The sequence below is a fragment of the Pseudorasbora parva genome, chromosome 8 (genome assembly GCF_024679245.1).
Source record: "Pseudorasbora parva isolate DD20220531a chromosome 8, ASM2467924v1, whole genome shotgun sequence".
Taxonomy (NCBI): Eukaryota; Metazoa; Chordata; class Actinopteri; order Cypriniformes; family Gobionidae; genus Pseudorasbora; species Pseudorasbora parva.
This window is the reverse complement of record NC_090179.1, coordinates 6,636,128-6,661,972: the sequence shown is the minus strand read 5'-3', so window position 1 is coordinate 6,661,972 and position 25,845 is coordinate 6,636,128. Positions and strand designations below refer to the sequence as shown.

Here is a 25,845-nt window from a genome sequence, read left to right as displayed (position 1 = left end):
CGGTCAGGTCGTTAACATGGCGAAAAATAGACTGTAAAAAAATGAATATCGAGTATGGAAGAGATTCAAGCTGTGCTGCTTTTGCTGGTTATGTATAACGTTAGGTTTACTAAAGAGGAAATTAACAACGACAGAAAAGAGCACTAATATGCAGATTCAGCAGCATGCAGCATATTCAGAAAACTTGTAAAGCTAGATTTAAAATGACAATGTATATTATCAGCTATTACGGACATTGACCGTGAGATGACTGAGACGAACGCGCGCCATCAGACAGAGAGCAAGACTGATATTTACTGAACGTAGACCGAACCTCGCAAAAGACTTTTAAAAATGCCGGTTGAAATAAAAGGCTGCGTGAGCTCAACCAAATCAGCATGTTCAGCGCCCAAGTCCCGCCCTTGAAAGTTCCTGAACTTTGAAAAAGTACTACCTCGCGAGCAGGGCCGTTTGGAGGGGGAAATATTTACCCGGACCTTCATTTAGACCCTGGTTCCTGCGGTCTAAACACACCGAGTACCACCCAAAGTTCCTGGTTCCTGGGGAAAGTTCCTGTGGTGGAAACGCGGCTATGGTGTACTGTCTGTTATTCATTGTGTGTTCTCACAGGCCTTTCGATTCGAAGAACCCCTTCTTGGCGCCGGTCACTGTGAACCGCAAGCTCAATAAGGGCGGTGAGAGACATCTGATGCATCTGGAGCTGGACATCACAGGCTCGAAAATCAGGTACTGTGTGTGATCTTACAGTGTGTTCTTCAGCCTGAGCTCTGTGGCCTATTCTAACACAGCAGGAACAGAGCTCAACCTTTAAACATTATGAATGAAACAACAGTTAAGCCTAACCCATCCGGTGCATGGGTATGTCTGTGCAGGCAGTACTGAGCTGATGTATTCATATCTAATATGCAGTGGTGGAAAGAGTACTGAAAAAGCATATTCAAGTACTGTTACTTGTCAAAAAATATAGTTCAAGTAGAATAAGGGGTGTGTTCACACTTGTAGTTCGGTTCGTTTGGTCCGGACCAGAAAACAAAAACAAAACGTATAGTCCTGGTCCGCTTAGCGTTCACACTGGCATTTATAACAGCGAACCTAAAGTTACCGAACCAAAGGCACAGGGAGACTCTCACAACCTGATTGGTCGGCTTATATGATGTAGGAGCTCGCTTACCGAACATTCAGAACACTGCTGTGTGCCGGATTACACGCGGTCATTTTATGCGTGTACATGTGGCATTATTTTTACCCGCTGAGAACTCATGAAGAGCTCAAGAAATGTTCAAAACATTCAAAACAGCAGCAGGATTTCCTCCGTTGTGCAGAAAAGAGACGGCCGTTCTGTCGTCTGTACCTGCTAATAATGGGCACCACGGGTCCTTTGATGAGAATATCCAGGTTTGCTTTTTGTGCGCATTTTCGAAACATGCTCGTCGGACCAAATATTGATGAGGCTCTTCCTCGTTGCGCTACGTTTGCCCTCTAATGTTAACGTTACTCATTGTGGATACACTGATCTTTCCGCATCGTCAAATCAGCTGACTATGCGTCGCACTTTGTGGCATTACATCCGGTTTTTGGTTCGTCTACATGTCTTTGGTCCGTGTTGCGTTCATATATCAATCGAACCGCACCAGAGTTTGTTTGGAAGCGGGCCGAGACCCATCTTTTTAGCGGTCTCGGTCCGCTTGTTTGGTGTGCACCAGGGTTCGGATGGCAGCGTTCACATATGTTCAAATGAACCGCACTAACCGAGCAATCGCACCAGGGTTCGGTTTAATCGAACCAAACATGACAAGTGTGAACACACCCTAAATTACCTGTCCTAAATACTACTAAGTAGAAGTAAAAAGTAGCCGTATTAAAAGTATTCAAGAGTAGTGAGTATTATGCTATGAATGTTATTCTATATGATAAAGGATCAAATGAACGTAAAGAAAACCACTTAAAGACAGAAAATAAATAAAACATACATGCCTGTTACAAAGGGACTTTAAAGCAGTACCAGGTAACTTTTCAACCTTCATAATATATTTTCAAGACTCTTGTGATGATAAATCGACTTACAATAGGTTGAATGACACGTCTGCCATAGCCTGACGGGGTCTGTATCGTTTTTAATCGTACTTTTAAACTTCGGGTTTCGGGTAGTAACCCGAGAACAAAAAGAACTACAAAATTCGACAGCTTTACGGCATATACGTCACTTCCACCAACACACACACTTCCTTACATTCGGAGCGAGCCCAACTTTGTTCGTCGGATAATATAGTCATGTCCGAAGCAACACACACCGCTCTTTTCCAAAATAAGAAAGAAAAGGTTTTGTTGGAGGAAAGCAATAAGAGGAAACGAAAAAGTGCTGTGATTAAAGGCAGGACGAGGATCAACATGTGACCAGCGTTTGCTCGTCGGCGTGAGCTGAAGGAGGCGTGCCCGACCGATGCTGTCCTGCTTGTTACGGTGATTACCGACCACTCAAACATTGAACTGAAGTATCATATAGATTCTGTAAAACGCTAACCAATAGACTACTATAATGACGCTGGCTTGTAAACGTGAGCATCGCGATTATTTGGCGTATGAAAAAAATAAAACCATGAAATTATATTCATATGACATGCTGAAACATAAGCCACTGACTGCACCTGGGATGAAGACATTTCACTTTTTTTTTCTTTCTTTTTTTAACATTTCATTTTATTATTTTGTATTTTCATTTTTAAATGGAGCCTCTTTATTAAAGGGGGGTGAAACACTCAGTTTCAGTCAATCTCATGTCAATCTTGAGTACCTATAGAGTAGTATTGCATCCTTCATATCTCCGAAAAGTCTTTAGTTATATTATATTTATAAAAGAAATATGGGCTGTACCGAGTCTTTCCGGAAAAAAACGAGCGCCTGGAGGCGTATCGTGTGGGCGGAGCTAAAGAATGACGAATGCGCAAAGCGGTGATGTCCTCAAGCGTGGAGAAGCCCATCTATCTCAGCTAATAGATATATGATCCAGAATCAGATCCGGAGGCTGAAATAAATTGAACAGGAGAAACAGCAGCAGCAGACATGATTCGGTTCATGGACTATTGTATGCGACTAAACCTTAGCAGTAGCAAGCAAAACAGTTTTGCACGTCAGACTAGTGTAACGTTATACAGAGAATAGCAATGGAGTAACCGTTAGCGCATTTGAATGACGAAGCACGCGATCGTGTCGTTTACTGATGTTTACTCACGCGACGATAGCCGACAGCACAGACATTTGAAGCAGTTTTACTCACCGGCTGCTTCCAAAGCAGGACCGAACCTTTATCGCTGGGACCGCTCCGTCAAAAACACACTTCTTTGGTACGATTTGGTGAAGTCCTGACAGCAGTGACTTGCTGTGCTGAAGCGTTGAAATTGCTTGACGTCACCCATAGGAATAAAGTGGAGCGCGGCGCGGACTATAACGACATAAGTGTTCACGGACGACTGGATCTGCAGCTGAGTGAGTGTTTATGGGCGTGCATTTCCTCTCTCGCTCTAGTCGCACCCTACCGGGAGAAGAGCCCGTACGGCCCATACAAGGACCTTCCGCTCTATCGACATCAAGCGAAGCCATACTCGAAAAAAACTCTCTGAAACTTGTGAGAAACCGGAAGGAGTATTTTTAACACAGAAATACTCCATCAAACGTCCAACATTAGTTTTTGAAACTTTGTCTATGTTTAGGATGGGAATCCAAGTCTTTAACAGTGTAAAGAGCTCAGTATGCATGAAACAGCATTTCACCCCCCCTTTAATGGCCAAATTAGTTTTGTTTAGTTTTAAACTACTTACTGATTGCTCGTCTTAAAATGTCTTTGTAGATATGAATCAGGAGACCATGTTGCTGTGTATCCCATCAATGACACGGCCATAGTGAGCAGGATTGGGGAGATCCTTGGTGTGGACCTTGACACTGTTATCTCCCTCAACAACCTTGATGGTATGACGGTAACCTTAAAAGGTTCAACTTGAGCAGTTCATTCATGTCTGTCCAGTTGTCAACATTACTAAAGGTGTGTGTGTGTGCGTGTTTCTGTTTTTCAGAGGAATCCAATAAGAAGCATCCTTTCCCCTGCCCCACCACGTATCGCACCGCCCTGACTCACTATCTGGATATCACGAATACTCCACGCACAAACGTTCTTTATGAACTGGCACAATACGCCACTGACCCCAAAGAGCAGGAGAACATGCGCAAAATGGCCTCCTCCTCACCCGAGGGCAAAGTAAGCATCACTGTCACTAGAGCCAAATTCACACCAAGAGCAAATCCCTATTAAAAATAAAATGGCTTTCAATTCGCAAGACAATAAACATTTCACTTGCAAGCCATGATATAAATTGCTTTCAGTTTTACGTTGGTCGTTTATGAACATATTGTGGTAAAATGACAATAGTAGAGTAGTACAACTGTACAACCAATAACAGTACAACTGTTGCAAAAGTGGTGCAAGTTTCATTAGCATTTTGTATAAAATCACTGCTGAATCGAAATGGCAAAATTAACATAGAAAAAGTAGGCACTCAATTGAGATGGATATTTTTTTTTCCTGATCAAAAGACATCATAAACTATGATGGAATTGCATTTGATGGATAAATCCCTCGATGCGCAGCAACAACAAAAAACCTCACATGACTTTGCCTCAACAGAGGACGTGATTGAATAACTCAGGGGACACATGTTGAAGATTAGCAGATACACTGAAAACAAGAAAATAATAATTAACTGAGTTTTTCTTTTGCAAGTTTTTGCACTCAATTTTTTAAGTAAATGTCTCACATTGAATTAAGTAAACACTTCTTAACTAATTTAAGTAAAATCATCAAAGAATTGTTCATTTTAACAAAGTTTGAGTAATTTCCACTAAGTTGAAGTTTCCTTTGCAATACTTTTTACTCAAACAATATAACACTGATTTAAACCATGCTTATAAAAGTGTACGCATTACTTAGAAACATCTAAGTAAATAATAAAGTAGATACTGTGTAGACACCACATCTACATAATGATGGTAATGTGGCACCTGAACAGAGACCTCAATACTAGGTACACAATGACAGTAACATACAAGGGATCGTTTTGAGTACGATTGTGTCATTTCGAGTAGAAAATGAATTCAAATGTCACAAAATGGCAGGCTATTAAACCTAACAACAAAAGGAATAATGAAACAGTGTAAATTAATTGTATTAATAGTAGGCTATTAAGTCCCGGTGCTTGCTGGGAACACCAGTATCAGAAAAGTTCAGTTTTATAATGTTAATATTTATATTTAAATAGTACTAATGTAGAACTGACATAGTTTTTTCGCCAAATTCTTGCCTGATCTAACTTTTTCATGTAGAAATTACATTTGTTTTTTCTGTAGTATTTACTTTACCACATAATCACTTTCCTCAGTGCGGGCTGTTGATTCATAAAGTGATAGACTGTTGTCTCACCAATTCAGTTTATTGAGTATATTGAAGATGCTGTACTGTGTTTTGTTCGAGGCTAATGCAGGCTGGGCTAGATTGTAATTACAGTGCCTTGCGAAAATATTTGGCCCCCTTGAACTTTGCGACCTTTTGCCACATTTCAGGCTTCAAACATAATGATATGAAACTGTAATTTTTTGTGAAGAATCAACAACAAGTGGGACACAATCAAGAAGTGGAACAAAATGTATTGGATATTTCTAACTTTTTTAACAAATCAAAAACTGAAAAATTTGGCGGGCAAAATTATTCGGCCCCTTTACTTTCAGTGCAGCAAACTCTCTCCAGAAGTTCAGTGAGGATCTCTGAATGATCCAGCGTTGACCTAAATGACTAATGATGATAAATAGAACCCACCTGTGTGTAATCAAGTCTCCGTATAAATGCACCTGCACTGTGATCGTCTCAGAGGTCCGTTTAAAGCGCAGAGAGCATCATGAAGAACAAGGAACACACCAGGCAGGTCCGAGATACTGTTGTGGAGAAGTTTAAAGCCGGATTGGGATACAAAAAGATTTCCCAAGCTTTAAACATCCCCAGGAGCACTGTGCAAGCGATAATATTGATATGGAAGGAGTATCAGACCACTGCAAATCTACCAAGACCTGGCCGTCCCTCTAAACTTTCAGCTCATACGAGGAGAAGACTGATCAGAGATGCAGCCAAGAGGCCCATGATCACTCTGGATGAACTGCAGAGATCTACAGCTGAGGTGGGAGACTCTGTCCATAGGACAAAAATCAGTCGTATACTGCACAGATCTGGCCTTTCTGGAAGAGTGGCAAGAAGAAAACCATTTCTTAAAGATATCCATAAAAAGTGTTGTTTAAAGTTTGCCACAAGCCACCTGGGAGACACACCAAACATGTGGAAGAAGGTGCTCTGGTCAGATGAAACCAAAATTGAACTTTTTGGCAACAATGCAAAACGTTATGTTTGGCGTAAAAGCACACCATCCCCACTGTCAAACATGGTGGCGGCAGCATCATGGTGTGGGCCTGCTTTTCTTCAGCAGGGACAGGGAAGATGGTTAAAATTGATGGGAAGATGGATGGAGCCAAATACAGGACCATTCTGGAAGAAAACCTGATGGAGTCTGCAAAAGACCTGAGACTGGGACGGAGATTTGCTCGCCCAATTTTTCATTTTTTGATTTGTTAAAAAAGTTTGAAATATCCAATCAGTTTAGTTCCACTTCATGATCGTGTCCCACTTGTTGTTGATTCTTCACAAAAATTTATGTTTTTTTATGTTTGAAGCCTGAAATGTGGCAAAAGGTCGCAAAGTTCAAGAGGGCCGAATATTTTTGCAAGGCACTGTATGTTGTTGTGCGATAGCTAACAGTATTTGTGACATTGTCACATTACAGGCGCTGTACCAGAGCTGGGTGCTGGACTCGTGTAGGAATATTTTGGCTATTCTTGAGGATTTGCCCTCTTTGCGGCCTCCCATTGATCACCTCTGTGAGCTCCTGCCACGCCTGCAGGCCCGCTACTATTCCATTTCATCTTCTTCAAAGGTCAGATATTTGTACTTAACATCAAAGTTCATACATTTTTGTATTTGTGCATTAACATTTCTCCAAACTGTAATATTTAACTTGTGGGTTACATTTCACTTGTTAAGCTTCAATGATTTATTCCAGCATACAAAGAGTGCAAATAAAAACGTTTGATTAAAAAGAACAATATTCCATATGAATTACTTTGACCTGAAGACATAATGCAAGTTGTCATGACAAAGACACTGTGACAGGTTATGATGTATTGGTTTATGTCGAGTTGTCATAACAGAGACCTCTCAAACAATGTCATATTTGCATTAAAAATGACATAATTGAGCGAATGACACTTAATGACAGTTGTCATAAACATGCATAAAACTCCTTCATATTCATGTCATGTCAGTCTTATGCACACCCCTTCAAGTAAAGTATTACCAAATGTAGTTGTTTTGGATGCATTTTAACTTATTGTAGGAGACGGCTCTGCAGCACATTTTGCATTTTTTTGAGAATTAGGAATATCTGAATTTAAAAGAGCGCCCTACCCACATACCTTGGAGTAAATTGTTAAAAATGGTCTCATTTTACAGAAAAAACTCTAAATTTTAACACAGTGGTGGATATTGCATATATTATATTGTATCTATTCACAATCTTATGATAAAAAATAAATATTTTGATTTATTTTAATTGATTTATTTACAAATCTATATTTTTTTATCATTTTGGGATCCAAGCTTTTTGGAAGTTTCTGTTGATTCTATAAATTGGCACTAAACAGGGAAAAAAAATTTTCTTGATATCTCCTTGCAAATAAAAGTTATTGAGATTTATCTGACCAAAGTGTCTAACAACTCCTACTCATCTGCATTGACATAAACTGGCCACTAGGAAATCGAAAAGAAGGCTCCGCCTCTTCAACTTTGTAAAGGGAGATCTCAGGCTCTGATTGGTCTAGAATCATGATCCGCATGTCTATAAACAGCTGAGATTATCAGCTTTTCTGTAGCATGATGTAATATGTGATGACCTCATCAAAAATCATGGCTAACATCAGCAATAATACGAGTATTTGTCTGCATCACGTTTTGATCTGGACATCGGTGACATATTAAAGTGTCATTTGGCCATGCTTGCTCACAGACATGTAAAAATAGTCTCATTTTCAAGCAAACAACCTAAGGAACAAGCTGATATAGGGTTTGAGGCTAGTAGCTTTACAACGAGTTTGTGATCCGAACAGGAATATGACTCATGTGTTTGCTCGTTCAAAGGAGTCATTTCCATCTTTGTGATTCTTTTGATAATAAATTTAAATAACGGCTCAGCGATATTCCTGAGGCCGATAGCTTCCATTTGATATATGACATGTCTCTATTAGGTGTGTTTGTGTGATAAAAATATGAAATCTTATATTATTTGCATGATTTTCTCAAGGGGGGATTGCGGGGGGGTTGAATTCAGACCGTATTTTTTTCTTCTATGTAATATAAATGCAGAAGTTATTGGGTTATTAAGAAAGCTGAGGTTCTAATCTTTCAAATGATACCATATATGTCTAGTTTTGTGGTGCGCGGGTTATAGATTTTAAAAAAAGATTATGATGATGCAATTTTGGACCCACGGGTGGGTCCAAGGGTGGGTGCAGAGCTGAAGTGGTTAAAATAGCATAATAGGGGCTCTATAAAATGAAATAATCTGCCTTTGTTGTGTGTATTTAAATGTTTCCTGCATGTGACAGGTTCACCCCAACAGCATCCACATCTGTGCTGTAGTGGTGGAGTATGAGACTAAGACTGGCCGTGTCAATAAAGGAGTTGCCACTAACTGGCTGAAGAACAAAATGCCTACCGACAACGGACATAAAGCGACAGTGCCCATGTACATCCGCAAATCTCAGTTCCGCCTGCCCTTCAAGTCCACAAACCCAGTTATAATGATCGGACCTGGTACCGGTATCGCACCCTTCATTGGCTTTATTCAGGAGCGTGGCTGGCTCAAAGAACAAGGTAGGAGGTCATGGAGTCCTGGTGTTATGTGCTTATTACAATCAGAGGAGGCAATAAATAAAGTAATGGCATTTAACTTTTGCTTTAATCGATTTAATTACCATGTGCATAAATCAGACACACATATAATGTAAAGCATATGATTGCTTGTTTGCTTATTAAAGGGTTAGTTCACCCAAAAATTAACATGTTGTCATTAATTTCTCGCCCTCATGTTGTTCCAAACCCGTAAGACATTTGTTCATCTTCAGAGCTCAAATGAAGATCTTTCGGATGAAATCTGAGAGCTTTCTGTCCCCCGATTGACAGCAATTTCCCTGTTGAACATAGTAAACACAGTGCAGAGCTTCTGAGCTCTTCAGCAGAACGCTGGCTTACCATTGGCCAGTTCCTGCGTCAGCATCACACAGCGTCGGCCAATGGTAAGCCAGCGTTCTGCTGAAGAGCTCAGAAGCTCTGCACTGTGTTTACTATGTTCAACTGTGTAGGAGAATAACACAGGACTGTTTTAACTATGTTTTTACTGCCTTTCAGGACATCAAAAGTGTTAATTATGTAAGGGATAATCCACGGCTAGCCATGAATTAAAGGATTTTAATGCACGGCGTAGAGGCGAAGAACTGCCCGACGCGAAGCGGAGGTCGTGCGTTAAAATCATTTAATGCATGGCTAGCCGTGGATTATCCCGCTTATACCATGGTTATTTGCCAAGGTAAAAACAAGTTGAAGCTGTAACTGATGCTTTTTAACAGACGGGTTAAAATGACGGTTGTTTTCTTACGTCTCGTTAGTTCTAGCACACCGTCGCTTTAAGTAAAGTAGAGCCATCGAACTGTTTTTATATGAACAAATTACCACATTTATTTAAATTCAGTATTAAAGTAAAGAGACAGAGAACTGAAAGAGAAAGATCAGAGAGAGAGAGAGAGAGAGAGAGAGAGAGAGAGAGAGAGAGATGCGTTCGCGATCTCTTCTTCATGTCAGTCTGAAGATCCCCTCGTTGCTTAAGCATAGCGAACATAACTTAATGATTATTTAATGGATTTATTAACATTATTTATGAATGACAGGCAACACTGCAGTGACAAGGCAATCTTTATTTGAACAAATCATCATCATGTAGCCTAGTGTGAATAAACCCCGCGTCAACCTATAAAGACACATTACATTTAATGCATTAAAGTAAATAATAATATAGGTGCTCGAGTCTGTCAGTGTAGGTGTCAGGACCATCATAGACTGTAAAAAACACACGACACACGGCGACATGTTCCGCAACTCGGTGTCATGCAGGTGTCAATGTTTGTTGCGATAATGTCACTGACATGAGAATGAAGGCCGCATGTGCCACGGATGTGCCAATACGCGCATAGTTATAGATGTATACGTATACATACCTGCGCATAGTGACATATGTGCCATAGGCTTCTGTGTGTCACGTCATGTCACTTAATGTTGCTATAGATACGTATAGACATATCTGTGGCTGATACTGCCAGCTGCCACTGTCACTCTGTTTGCAAGCGTAACTGTGTTACTATGGTTACCAGTGTTTATAGTGGCGGATTAATTGCGAAGTGTAATCAAACCGACTGGAACTACCTGTGCATTAAACGGTTTTACTGCACACCTTCCAGCCAATCAGAATCGAGTATTAAAACAGACCATGGTATAAGTAATTATTAGCAATGTAATTATGACAGTAATGTTATGTTACTTTCTATGGGTCAGAAAGCTCTCGGATTTCATTAAAAAAATCTTAATTTGTGTTATGAAGATGAACGAATGTCATGAAGGGAGATTAATTAATGACTTAATCTTCATTTTTGGATGAACTAACCCTTTAATAACAAAATAAGGAATGAGTAATTCACACCTGTAGAGTAGAGGGCGCAGCGCGGATAAAACTTTCAGCTGTGCTGCCATTCTGGATTAAGGGTGAAGAAAGTTCAACACTCTTACTTCAGAAAATCTTTTTCAGCTAAAAAAGAAACACAAATGTGATGCTTATCTAACTTCAGCAGCAAATAAGTTGTTTAATAAAGTAAGATTAAATACATAAAATCAATTTGTGTGATTTAACATTTGATTACTGTACAGGGTCCATGGAGTTTAAGTGGATAAACAAGTGATATGTAAGGGATAATGTCCACCCAGCCGGTTGTTATCGCAGAATAAACCCCGACAGAGTGATCAGGACCCCGACGCGAAGCGGAGCATCACTCTGAAGGGGTTTATTCTGGGATTACAACCGGCTGGGTGGACATTATCCCGCTTATTACACGGCTACTAGTCTCAAATAAATTAGACACAAAATATTGTCTTAAGATTAAATATTTTATTAGCTCTTACGCAAAGCTTCCGCGAAGGAAAACAGTTCCAACCTGCTTTAAGCCTTTATCTATTGCTGCTAAATGTTGAAAATGAATGCTGAAAGGGTTAGTTCACCCAGAAATGAAACCAAGCCTATGATTTACTCACCCTCAAGTCATCACAGGTGTATGACATTCTTCTTTCAGACAAATACAATCAGAGTTATATTTAAAAAGTCCAGGCTGACGTTAATCCCAGCAGTAGTTGTAGTTGTGTTTGAAGTCCATAAAAAATGCAGCTGTCCGTCAAATAACGTGCTCCACACGACTGCGATGGGTTAATAGAGCCTTCTGATTCGAATCGATGCGTTTGTGGAAGAAAAATATCTATATTAAAAATGTTATAAAGGAAACCTGCCTTGAAGTCTTCCATTGTAACCCACGGCTGTTTGAGCCACAAGATGGCGCCAGCGTTAAGCACAGAAGTAGTACCGGTCAAGATAACTCGTAGTACCCGGATGAGCGGCTGTTATCTGGAAATAACGTACCGCTGGAATGCGCGATTGACCAATCAGAATCAAGTATTTCACAGAGCCGTGTAATAAGTATACAATAACCACCATGTTCACACAGCACACACAATACTTCTGCACTTGCTCACCACTGGTAGGGTTGCCCATGGGGTTGCCAACTCTCACGCTTTCAGGCTCTGTGTCACGCTCTCACTCCGCCCAACTCAATCTCACGCCAAATTGCCAAACCTGCTTTTGATATTAAACAAAGCTATAAGCTTTAATTTTTTTAAATGTGTTTTAATGAAATTCAAACAATAAATAGCGTTTTGGCGCTAATGTGGCATAATGTTAAAGCCAGAGGCGTTGAAAAGCGGAGTTGCATGCTCTCGTCTCCCTGCGGTGCGCGCTGGTCACGTGGCCCATGAGCGCTCAATACTTCTAGCGCTGTGCCAATGAATTTAAATGGCTTAAGCGGATACACAACAGTTTCACTATATAGATGTTTGCTGCAAGTTTTGGTAAACAGTACAGCATAGTGTTTAGTGTGTATTGATTATTAAGTCAGCCATATTTACAGGATCGTTTTATTATGGAGAGTGATAGAGATTCAACATTGTTAACATTAATGTTATTCTTGTATTTAGCCCTCAGGTATTCCTTACTAATTGGTCACACTCATACTCATTAAATTATATTTATTGAATATTTTGAGGAAATCTTTTGGTACTAAATACTATTTGTGCAATAATTATTGTCAATAAATGACCACTTAAAATATTTTTCTTCTAATATTTATATTACAATATGTTTACTAATTAATGTTAAAATAGAGAATTCCAATTCAAAGAGGACAAATACAGTCATTTTGTGGCAAAAAAAATAATTTATTTATTAAATAATTTAATTAATAATTTATTAAAAATAATTTAATTTATTAAAATTAATTTATTTGTATAAAAAACTTTATACAAAAGTTTATTTGTAATGCCATTAGGTGCCTTATGGCTCTTTAATAAATATCCATGTATCTAATCTAGTTGCTCAAAAATATATTGCAGTCTTTGCATTCTAATAAATATTTAGATATGATGATCAAACACTAGATTTCTTTAAATGTGAAATTTCAAAACTTGAATAACTTGCATTCTAATATTTTTAATGAATAATGATACTTATATAATCACTCACAAGTGAATATAAAGGAATGGCACATATAATTTGACCCAAGAAATGTTTAAACTAGTGCTAAAACAAACATATTTTTTCTTATTATGTATAGTATATATACTAGATATGAACTGATACTGAATCAAGATCAAAAGCATTACGCAAGGTTTCACAGAACAATGTGTTGAAAATGATACCTTTACCATCTCCATGAAAACAAAAACAAAAAACGCGAACCTGTAAAACCGGTGACGTCGTGTGTTGGCATATTATGTGTTGGTCATTTTCGCAGATCCATGTGAATGTGGATTGTTTTGACAATGTTGTCTGTTTTTACTACATTGTTGTCGTGTAAACATACCCTCAGATATTTTGTTGAAAAGAAATGCTACATTATTAGAAAAAAAGTAATCTAATTGCATTACTTACAATGTGTTACCCACAACACTGATCTGCATTGCACATGCCTACTTTTGTAACCATCAGTTAATATCTTGAATACCCCTTTGTAGGTAAGGACGTTGGAGAGACAGAGTTGTACTTTGGCTGTCGTCACAAGAACGAGGACTTTCTGTACCAAGAGGAGCTTGAGGAGTTTGAAAAGAATGGGGTTCTGACGGCACTCAATGTAGCTTTCTCCAGAGATCAGGAACAGAAGGTACAGTACCAAACACATCTCCAGTTAAATTCAGGTGGTAGTTATTTTAGCCCACAATCAAATATACTATATTGCCAAAAGTATTGGGACACCAAAGTGTGCTTCCTTAATAATTCCTAAAAAGCTGACATCTCAATTCATTGCGATCTCACAAAGCTCCATTAACAATGAAAAGGACTGCACAATGAATTCCATAATGTCTACACTTTCTTTGTTATAATCAGAGGATTTGCCAATATACCGGATTCAGCACTGAGCAAAAACTTAGATGCTTTGAGCGGTAAGTGGATTATATCCTAAATGCGTCTGTTTGGCCATTGCGTTTTAGAAATCAACGCATATGTCCGTGATTGGCTACATTGCAGAATGCTCCAAAGACATATTATAAACAGAAACTCTGCCCATGCTTGCGCCTGGAAATCGTTTTATTTAGTTTTAGTAGTTTTTGTTGCTTTTGTGCAACATATGAATAACATATGAATAACAAAATGAAAATAGGAGAGCATTCATCTGAATGTTTGGGCATGAAATGTGGTGTCCCACAGGGGTCAGTGTTAGGACCAAAGTTATTTTTACTTTATATTAATGATATTTGTAAAGTATCGGAAGTATTGAAGTTTGTACTATTTGCAGATGACACCAATATATTTGGTTCAGGAGACAACTTAAAGCTACTTTCAGAATTAATCACCTCAGAATTTAGGAAAATAAAACAATGGTTGGATATTAATAGATTATCGATAAATTTGAGTAAAACAACGTTCATGATATTTGGAAACTGTACGCCAAATCAACAAGTACAAATACAGATAGAGGGGTTTAACTTAGAAAGAGTACATGAAAATAAGTTTCTCGGAGTAATCATAGATGAAAAGATCTGTTGGAAGCCTCACATAAAATACATTCAAACCAAACTGTCTAAAAGTATCGCAATTCTGGCTAGAGCTAAGTATATACTGGATTTTAAATCTCTGCGCATCTTGTATTGTTCATTATTGTTACCGTATTTGAACTACTGTGTAGAGGTGTGGGGAAGCACTTACCGATATTCACTACAGCCGTTAGTAATAATGCAAAAACGAGCTATGAGAATTATTCATAATGTTGGATTTTGTGAACATACAAATTCATTATTTTGGCAGTCGAGATTATTAAAATATTATGACCAAATTGAATATCAAATTGCTGTATTCATGTTTAAAGTAAGAAATAGACTATTGCCTGGGAATATACAAAAGATGTTTTTTGAGAGGGAGGGAGGGTACAACTTAAGGGGATGTGGAAACTTTAAGATTAATAGATTTAGAACAACAAGGAAAAGACTTTGTTTATCAATATGTGGAGTTAAATTGTGGAATAAAATAGATGAAAATTTAAAGCAATGCTCCAACATATTCCTCTTTAAAAAAATGTATAGAGAAAAAATTCTTAAGAAGTATCAAGAAGTACTGTAGGAAAATGGGAGCGCTCCTTTGTTAAGAGTTATAACATTTGTTAGTGGTTATTTTGAATTTATGCATGTATGTATATGGCATGTGGAGGTATGTGTATGTGTCGGTGGATATAGGGGTATAGGTATATATATGGGTGTATGTATGTATAAATACAAATGTGTACATGAGTATGTATATGTGTTGATGTATATATGTGTATGAGTAGGCGTAGGCATATGCATGTTATTTAAGGAAAAATAATAATTAAAGGGGTAGGAGTATATAAGTTTTACTTCATCCTACTCCTTTTTCGTTCATGGGATAGAATTAATTAATTTTTTTTGTCTTTCACCTTTATTTGTTTCTTTTGATAATGTCTGAACATTGTTGTATTTTTATTTCTCTCATGTTCGAAAATAAACAAATAAAACTAAAACTAAACTAAAAAACAATTTATTTATGTTTTATTTTTAGATATTTTTTATTTTACGGGATTCCCGCGAATAGTTTTATTCCCCGCAACCTGCACACACACGAGTACCTTACCACTATTGCGTTGGGTCCTGCGGTGGTCCCTTGGGAGTGCAGGTCTCTACCACACAGTGCGCAGAAGTCGTCAACTTTCTGCAGAGTCAACAGCTCAGATCTCCAAACTTCTGTGTCCTTCAGATGAGCTCAAGAGCAGTGCGTAGAGAGCTTCATGGAATGGGTTTCAATGGCCGAGCAGCTCATCCAAGCCTTACATCACCAAGTGCAATGCAAAGCGTGCGATGGAGTGGAGTAAAGCAGCCGCCACTGGACTCTAGAGGAGTGAGACGTGTTCTCTGGAGTGACCTAACACGCTTATCTGTCTGGCAATCCCATGGACGAGTCTGAGTTTGGCGGTTGCCAAGAGAAAGGGATTAGCCTGACTCAATTGTGCCAAGTGTAAAGTTTGGTGGGGGGGGGGGTGTATGGTGTGGGGTTGTTTTTCAGGGGTTGGGCTTGGCCCCTTAGTTCCAGTGAAAGAAACTCTTAATGCTTAAGCATGCCAAGACATTTTGGACAATTTCATGCTCTCAACTTTGTGGGAACAGTTTGATGACGCCCCCTTCCTGTTCCAACACGATTGCGCTTCAATGCACAAAGCGTCGGTCCATAAAGACATGGATGAGTGAGTTTGGTGTGGAGGAACTTGACTGGCCTGCACAGAGTCCTGAGCTCAACACCTTTGGGATGAATTAGAGCGGAGACTGAGAGCCAGGCCTTCTCGTCCAACATCAGTGCCTGACCTCACAAATGCACTTCTAGAAGAATGGTCAAAAATCCCCATAAACACACTCCTAATCCTCGAGGAAAGCCTTCCCAGGACACTTGAAGCTGTTATAGCTGCAAAGGATGGGCTGACTCCATATTAAACCCTACAGATTAAGAATATGGTAAATGGACTGCATTTATATAGCGCTTTTAACAGACCCTATGGCCATCAAAAGCGCTTTACATTTTTGCCTCACATTCACCCATTCATACACCGACGGCGATGTCAGCCATGTAAGGCGCCATCCAACTCGTCGGGAGCAGCTGGGGTTAGGTGTCTTGCTCATGGACACTTGGTCAGGTGGAACCGGGGATTGAACCACCAACCTTTCAGTGCCCCAGTGCCCCCCAATAGGATGTCATAGGAATAGGACATCCCAAAACTTTTGGCAATATAGTGTATGTCTCCCACAAAAATGGTAATATTTCTTGTAATTGCAGGCCAAATAAAAAGAGAAATTGCACTTCCTTTTTGTACCCATCTCAAAAACTGTAAAAGTCATGGCATTAATGAATCTATGAATGAATCGCAGGAAAAGGGAGAGCTATGTTAATATAACATCTGTGTTGATCTATTGTTTAAACATGCTCTGCATTTCATACTTTATTTGTATTTACACCCAGGTGTATGTACAACATCTCCTGAAGAAAAAGAAGGAGACTGTTTGGAAACTAATTCACACAGACAATGCCCACATCTACATCTGCGGGTGCGTACATTTCAGAACTAAAAATCAGAAACATGTTAAGATATCATGAGACAAGAGGCACCCCTGAAACTCTTCTAATGTTACCCATGATTCTCCTCCCGCAGAGATGCCCGAAACATGGCGCGGGACGTCCAGAACGCCTTCTATGAGATCGCAGAGGAGCTGGGAGGAATGAGCCGCACTCAAGCTGTAGATTACATCAAGAAACTGATGACTAAAGGACGCTATTCGCAGGACGTCTGGAGTTAAACCAGCTTTCAGTTCAGAGACTCTCATGTTCTCTACATTCCTGATGTTCTGATTTTTATAAGGATGAGTTTAAATGTGTTTGCTATTATCATTATGACATGCTTGTCTAAGAAAAGAAAACACTGACACGCAAAAATGGTAAAAAACGCAGTCAAATTGCAATTTTAACGTACTAATCAAACACGTTATGCATGGAACTTTATAATCAAACACGTGGTATGGGTTGTAAGCGTGAAGAAACTTTAACTCACTGAAAAACGATTCTTCATGGAGTCTGATGATGAGAAGTTGACTGATATTCAATCGTTGGCTTGTTCATTTTGAGATGTTTTTGGAAGCCTTCAGAGGTCATAAACAGTGCCAACGTGCAGTTGTACTGTGAAGGTGGATCACATTTCTCTTCTGTAGTTCTCTAGATATTTCTTGTCTATAATTATTGCTGAATATGAATGTAACCATTTCAAACCATTTTACCTTTAGGTGCTCAAAAATGCTTAGCTCTATTCTTTTCTCATAATTTCCCTGGTAGCGCCTCTACTGGTTGAAACAGACTCACCGCCGTTGTATTTCTAAGAGAGTGTGTGTGTGTGTGTGTGTGTATATAATGCTGAGACACAGACATGGGAACAAACGCTGGTCTGGAGAACTGATTTGAAAAAGCTCTTGTGCCTTATTCACTGTGTAGTCTGAGTTTGTATTAGTGGGACGTGAAGATCAGCATTGCTGCAGAAAGGTTTACTATATTGGGATGATAGAATTATATTAAGTAGTAGGAGTTTGTTGAGAAATCATCAAGTTTTATATGCAACTATTGTTTCCAGTACATTACAACTATTTAGGCATATCTTAATGATTAAATTTAAATTTAACATCACCTTTGTCCTCAACCAGTTTTTGTTCACTTTTACGTGTGTGTGTGTGTGTGTGGCATCAGTATGGTTTTTAAAAGAAGGCTCTTGTGCTCATCGAGGCTGCATTTATTTGATTAATAAAAAAACAAATAGAAATATTACAATTTAAATGATACATTATAAGTCTTTACTGTCACTTTTGATCAGTTTATTGCATCCTTGATGAATAAATGTATTAATTTCTTTCATTTTTCCCCCCCAATAAATCTTCCTGACCCCAACTCTTGAACGGCAGGGCCGTGCACAGACATTTTGAGGGGCAGTGGCCCAAACCAAAAAAGGGGCATTAAGGGGATTGAGTATCATCTTAATGTAGAGAATGAATAACAAACCTTTTACAATCATACTGTAAATACATTTGTTAGGCTTTAGAGCTAATTAAATTTGTTTTTCTAATTATTCTTCCAAAAAAATGACTCTAGGCTAATTTGATCTCTTTTCTATTTTACATTTTTGTTGGAGATTTAAGTAGCAAATGAGAATCACTAAATTTATTGAATATATTTTGAGACAAAGGTATTGTTTATGGTGTTTGGGGTAAAAGGCATATTTAACATGATGATAAACAGCTGACTGACTTCCATTTGTTGACATGACATGGTTAAGATTCAGCTGGTAAATATCTTAAGTTGGGTGTCCATCTTAGAGGTAACATCCTATTTATAATAAAAATATGATAATAATCATATAATACAAATATATTTAGTTGTTACACCGATAAAACTTTATTAAATTATTATTGGATCTCAGTGTTTTCAGATTATTTACTTAAAAATTAGTTTCTGTATTTTAAAAATATTTTTGTATTAACATTTTAATATTTACTGAACAATGGTTGATTATTTTATTAATCAAAATAAACAGAAAATACTGCAAACGTTGCTAGAGATTTTTTGAAAGCATTAACGTTTTTGAAAAATGAGCACATTTTTCTTAGGGTGTGCTTGTACCTTGATACAACTTATTTATATTTATAATAGCCTGTATTACCTTTTTTTAAAAATTGTGTATACGATTAATATGGTTTAAATAAAATATCATAAATATGACATGTTATAGATAATAGTATTAACTCGTAAAATTGATTATAATCAGAAATCTATTTTACAGGAGTTTAAGAGTGACAAACTGTCAGCAATATTCAGTATAGCCAACACTATGGCGATTTACCCGCTGGCATGCTGGAGCTTTGAATCCATGTTTGCACTGTTGAAACAAACAAACTAGCTACTAATTTGCGGATCAACCACTGTCTGTATGTGGATTGTAGTTTGTAGCTAATATTCTTCGACATTCTTTAACTGCCGTCTCCACAGAGAGCGAACACCGCCGCAGACTTTGAGCGATGCAGCGGAGCGAGCAGGAAAACACGGAACGGATTAGCAGAATTAGTGGATTTTTAGCGTAACAGAATGCTTTTATGGGAATCCTCTGAGGGTGAGGGAGGGAAGAGGGCAAGAGGGGCACCTTAGCCGATGAGGGCAAAGGGGCAGTGGCTCTAGCCACCGGGCCACCCCCCTGTGCACGGCCCTGTTGAACGGTAGTATGTAATGTAATAAAAGCTTTCTGTTTCAGATAACTGCCGTTTAAGATAAAGCTGATCCTACTAAATGCAAGATCAGAGTCCTGAAAAAAAGTGTACACGACGACGATAATCAGAAATGTTTCTTGAGCATCAAATCAGCATATTAGACTGATCGTGGGACGCTGAAGACTGAAGTAATTATGCTAAAAAATCAGCTTTTTTTTTTTTTTTTTTTTGCAATATTACTGTTTTGTGATTTTAATTGGTGAGCAGAAGAGACTTATTTTTAAAACATTAAAAATCTTACCGATCCCAAACTATTAAACAGAAGTGTGTGTGTATATATATATATGTGTGTGTGTGTGTATATATATATATATATATATATATATATATATATATATATATATATATATATATATATATATATACTATATTGAGAATCACATTTTTTTGTTTCAAACAGAGATCATGCTTCTGAACAGAAACAAAATAACCTGAATTTTTCTACACTGTAAAAAAAAGAAAAGTTGACATAACTTACAATTGTAAGGTAACTTGCTGCACAGCATTTTGAGTTCCCTCAACTCCATTAAGTATGTAATGTCACAGTTGTCCCAGTTTAAGATATTTTGTTCAGCTGATTGAGTTTTTAGCGGGTTTTTAGATTTTGTATTATAATTTTTGTTATGTCACCATCATGGTGATTAGAGTTTTCTTTCGTATCTTTTTATTGTTAGTGTTTCTCTGGCTGCTGAATAAGAATTGAATCCTTAGTGGTTTAATTCACTGATTTTATGAGTTTAAAATGATCAATGTTTTATTGTGGTTCTAGAAAAGATCTAGCACGCTTTTAATCAGAAAAGCTGAATAAGGTTTAAAACCGATTGTGACCTGTGAGATTTTCTCCCACAGACATCAAGAAGCTCAACAGGTGACATGCTTCATGCCGCAATGCATGCTGGGAGCCGTGGATGAGTTTAGCATGACCAGAATGCATTGTTAACTTTTTGCAACTTGTACACTGAAAAAAAATAATATGGTTGCCTTAAAATGTTGAGTTCATTGATATTAAATTTTGAGTTAATACAATGAATAATTGTGATGACGCAGTGAAGCCAAACTGTGCTATTTTCAAGATTTATCACATTTATGTGGTTCAGATTCAATATTTTGAGTTTCTATTTATTAAACCAATTTCCTTCATTGTATCAACTCAATTTTTTTCCTCAATAAACTAAACATTTTAAGGCAACCAGATATACTTTTATAAGTTAAAACAACATTTTTTTTTACTATGTATGCTTTGTTAACTTGCAATTACAAATCGAATTTACAATTAATACTACACAGCAAAATTCCCAGTGTTAAATCAACACTGCTCAGAGTGTATTTGGTCCCACTCCACAGAGAGTTAAAATAACACTGAAGCCGTGTTAAAGTTAATGAGATAATTAAGAGATGAATTAAGGGGTGATTGAACCATTAGTGATGAACACCTGATGATAACGAGCATAATCACTGAAGGAAAGAGAAACACAAGATCTACAACTGACTTCAGCCATAGCCTTAGATGAAATCAACTGAAGATAAAAGAAGACATTCAATCTCTGAAGATCTCAGCAGAGGATTAAACAACTTCAGTTATTCCTGTCATACTGTTCGTCTACATAAGCTCTTATTGAGAATTAACAGGTTTAGATGTTGATGTTTTATGGAAAATGTTTGGTCACCATTATGCTGATCAGTGTTTCCTTTAGTTGGGCAGTTTGACTTGGCTTTTTCCAGAGCAGTGTTGTTAACAGTGTTTTCTACACTTACTTAGTTACAATGGAATCCAGAAGCAAATCAGTTCATATAGTTTTCATAATGAAATGGAATGATTTTATCTCATCAGTGACCAAATGTGTGAGTGTATATATATATTTGCCACGGGTCAGAGTTTGAATTTAGATTAATTTTTTTATTTTTTTAAAGTTACAGAACCAATTATCTTAGCAAGACATCAAGAATCAGCATATGATTCTCAACAATGGTGACATGGTTCATGCTGCAATGCATGCTGGGAGCCATGAGTTTTATAATTTGTCGGCTCCCAGAATGCATTGTGGCACAAAAACATGTCACCATTGTTGAGATTCATATGCTGATTCTTGATGTCTGTGTGTCCAAACACCCCCCCAAAAAAAGAAATATAAATTCTGTTTAATTTGTGCCAAGATTTTCACATTGATGATCTATTTACTTAAAAACAAATAACTGCTTTTGCTCAGTATATGATTGGTGAGCTTGATCTTTAAAACTTGATAACAAACTGTATGATGCATGTCACAAGACCACACTTCTTTGCTAAAAAATGTGTTTTGGCAAAACACTGTTACAAAGATTGAAATGTTAGTTTAAAGTCAAACTGCTCAACTAAATGAAAAACTAATCGCCATAATGGTGACCAAATAATTTCCATAAAACATCAGTATCTAAACCTCAATAAAAACATATGTAGAAGTACAGTATGACAAAAGTAATTGTGGAGTTGTTTAATCCTACTCTGCTGAGATCTTCAGAGATATAATGTCTTCTTTTATCTTCAGTTGATTTCATCTAAAGCTGTGGCTGAAGTCAGTTGTAGATCTTGTGTTTCTCTGTCCTTCAGTGATTCTGCTCGTTATCATCAGGTGTTCATCACTAATTATTCAATCATTACTTAATTAATCTCATAATATCTCATTAACTTTAACACCACTTCAGTGTTATTTTAACTCTCTGTGGAGTGGGACCAAATACACTCTGAGCAGTGTTGATTTAACACTTGGGATTTTACTGTGTAGGTTGAACCAATTAATTGTTGAACCAACTTCTTTTCACTGGTTAAGTCAACATTTTTGAAAGTTAGATTTGACAAAATACTAATGGCTGCAGCCTATTTAAAAGGGTTAAAAAATTGGTTTGAATGAATGATTCTTACATACACAGCAAAAACTCCAGTGTTAAATTAACTCTCCTCAGAGTTTATTTGGCTCCACACTGTAAAAAAATCCCCGTAAAATTTACGGTAAAAAACCGGCAGCTGTGGTTGCCAGAATTATACCGTAAAAAATACGGCAGTTACGTTTTAGTTTTTACGGGGCAACAACATATAATTTAAAGGTTTATAATGTAATAATCACGGTTGAAAACCGTTTATTTTACCATTCAAAACTGTACATTGTAAAAAAATACCCATCAAATTTATGGTCAAAAAACGGCAGCTGTGGTTGCCAGAACTTTACCATAAAAAATACAGCAGCAACGTTTTAGATTTTATGGGACAGCAGCATATAATTTAAAGGTTTATAATGTGGTAATTATGGCTAAAAACTGTTTATTTTACAGTTCAAAACCATATAATTTGAAAGTTTATATTGTAATAATTATATGTACACAGTGCACTATAAACAATTACGGTAAAAAAATATTTAACTGAAATAATATTAATTTACCAACTTATTGAAATGCTAATATCTGTTATGTACCTTTGATATAGATTGACAGCCACCAATTACAGTGGTGATGAGAATCACATGATGAATCAAAGCTCATCACACACAGCTATTGGAGAGACAATATTAACATATAGAAGGTGCACACACAAACACTAAACACCAAACACCATCATGGTAACAGACATGGCTTTTTAAAAATCCAATAAACATCAATTTAACAACATTAGATGTAAAATAAAACCTTAATGTACATAAGTGATTAGTAAAAACTAAGAAGAAACATTGTTAATTCAATGAAAATGCATCAAATACGAAGTGTCACGTGGGGAATTCTGGGAATGTCAATTTACGGTTTTTCACTGTTAATTACACAATGACCTGTTCTTTTTCACTTCAAAAAACTGTAAATTTAACGGTGTTTTACTGTTAAATAAAATAAAATGTATAACATTTGTAAATTATACAGTTTTAACCTGTAAAATAAATGTTTTTTAACCGTAATAATTACAGTATAAACCTTTAAATTATATGGTCCTGTCCCGTAAAACCTAAAACGTAACTGCCGTATTTTTTACGGTAAAGTTCTGGCAACCACAGCTGCCGGTTTTTCACCGTAAATTTTATGGGGAAAAACTGTTGTTTTTACGGGAAAACGCTGGCAGCTGCCGTTACCAGAGAATTATGAAACTATGCACACTATGAAATTCAAAATTAGGCGTGGTTAGAGGAGGCACTGTTTTTTTTTTTTTATTTTTTTTTTTACATAAATATAAATATAAAACCAGTAAGTATTACATCAAAATGTAAAGACTAAAAGAAAAAAGGAAACAAAAAGCATAAGATTTATGTATTTATATTGCATATAAATTTTCAATGGATTTGGATTTTTTTTACATAAACAAAATAATAAACTTAATGTGATTCATATTTCTAAGTATACACAGATTAAACGGGTAAGATTTGTGTAATTGTATTAATAAACTGAATGTGATTGATATATGCCAGTTATACGTAAATTAAACAGGATGGAAAAGCACACCGAAAAATGCTCATGTTAAATTACCACTTCCCGGTGTTCATGTGTGTGCTCACTACTGAGTTAAAGTACCATTGAAGCAGTGTTGATGTTAATGAGATAATTAAGTGATGATTGAGCATTAATGGTGAACACCTGATGATAACCATGATGGTGAACAGTGTTTGCTTTAGTTGGGCTCTTGACCCTTATCTCTTTCACATTAGTTTTCTGGCTGCTTTAACTGTGTTTATAAAGCACTTTTGTCATAGCATGGAAAGCCAAGAAAGAAACATGGCCAGGTGATTTGGCTCTTTGGTGATGATTAAATCATCGTCATGTAGTGGTTGAATCACTGAGCTCATTCAGATTCTAATGCTCTGGTTATAAAGGTGATATGCCGTATGTGTAATAACAGCCATGTGGTTTGCAGTATGATAGCCAGTATGATTGTTGTAATCAAACAATAAGCAGGTTTATAAAAAAAGTTTTAAACTACAGCATAATCTAGACACACACAGACATTAAGAATCAGTGTATGTGTCTCTACAATGGTGACAAGCAAAAAAAAAATTCAGATAAACATCTACTCTTAACATGAAACAAGCTACTATAAAACGTCACAAGAAAAACAGCAAAAGTAAAAAAAAAACAAGTTGTAACAATCAAAGAAAATTTGTCAATTCAGATGGATAATTTATTCATGCCGCAATGCATGCTGGGACCCATGGGAGAGTTTTGATTGGTGGTACCCAGCATGCACTGCAGCATGAAGCTTTTCATTGATTGTCACCATTGTTGAGATTTATACACTGATTCTTGATATCTGTTTGTGTCTGATAATTGCCATTGATTAAAACCTTATGCACACTTTTCTATTTTATTAGCTCTGCATATTATTAGATTGCCACAACATTGCTGAATCTCATGCTGTGGAACGAATTGCTAGTTGGCCACTATTATAGATAAAACAAAATTAACACACATAACAAGGACCTTAGACTCTGAAAAAGATCAGTGATCACTAGATGATGATTATAGCATCATGAACAAAGAGCCAAATCACCTGGCCATGTTTTTGCTTTGCTTTCCATGCCATAACAAAAGTGCTTTATAAACACAGTTAAAGCAGCCAGAAAACTACTGTTGGAGAGTCAAGGGTCAAGAGCCCAACTAAAGAAAACACTACTCACCATCATGGTGACTTCAAATAAACCTATTATTTTCATTAAAACATAAATCACACAAATAAAGTCAGTCTGGTTAGTAATGTGTGAAGCTGGTAATGCTGTTTGTGGAGTTGTTTAATCCTCTGATGAGATCTTCAGAGATTTAATGTCTTCTTTTACCTTCAGTTGATGAAATCATGTTTCTCTTTCCTTCAGTGATTCTGATTGTTATCATCAGGTGTTTATCATTAATGTTCAATCGGCTCTTAATTATCTCATTAACGTCAACACTGGTTCAATAGTACTTTAACTCAGTAGTGAGCTTCTCATCTGAGTATCTTACCTGTTTCATTTATGTTTGATTTACAAATAAGATTTTCATTAAGT

At 37.1% G+C, this 25,845-nt stretch overlaps 1 protein-coding gene across 2 annotated transcripts in view; it reads left to right on the top strand.

Moving 5' to 3' along the window:
• porb (P450 (cytochrome) oxidoreductase b) overlaps window positions 1-18,230 on the top strand; it is a 96,538-nt gene extending 78,308 nt beyond the window's left edge. For both annotated transcript variants that reach the window (XM_067450009.1, XM_067450010.1), the window contains 8 exons: window positions 610-726; window positions 3,845-3,963; window positions 4,068-4,249; window positions 6,873-7,022; window positions 8,749-9,016; window positions 13,523-13,668; window positions 17,022-17,107; window positions 17,212-18,230. In XM_067450009.1, the coding sequence (XP_067306110.1) occupies window positions 610-726; window positions 3,845-3,963; window positions 4,068-4,249; window positions 6,873-7,022; window positions 8,749-9,016; window positions 13,523-13,668; window positions 17,022-17,107; window positions 17,212-17,356 (1,213 nt within the window). In that variant the 3' untranslated portion in view covers window positions 17,357-18,230. The remainder of the gene's footprint in view (window positions 1-609; window positions 727-3,844; window positions 3,964-4,067; window positions 4,250-6,872; window positions 7,023-8,748; window positions 9,017-13,522; window positions 13,669-17,021; window positions 17,108-17,211) is intronic.
• Window positions 18,231-25,845: the final 7,615 nt, after the last annotated feature.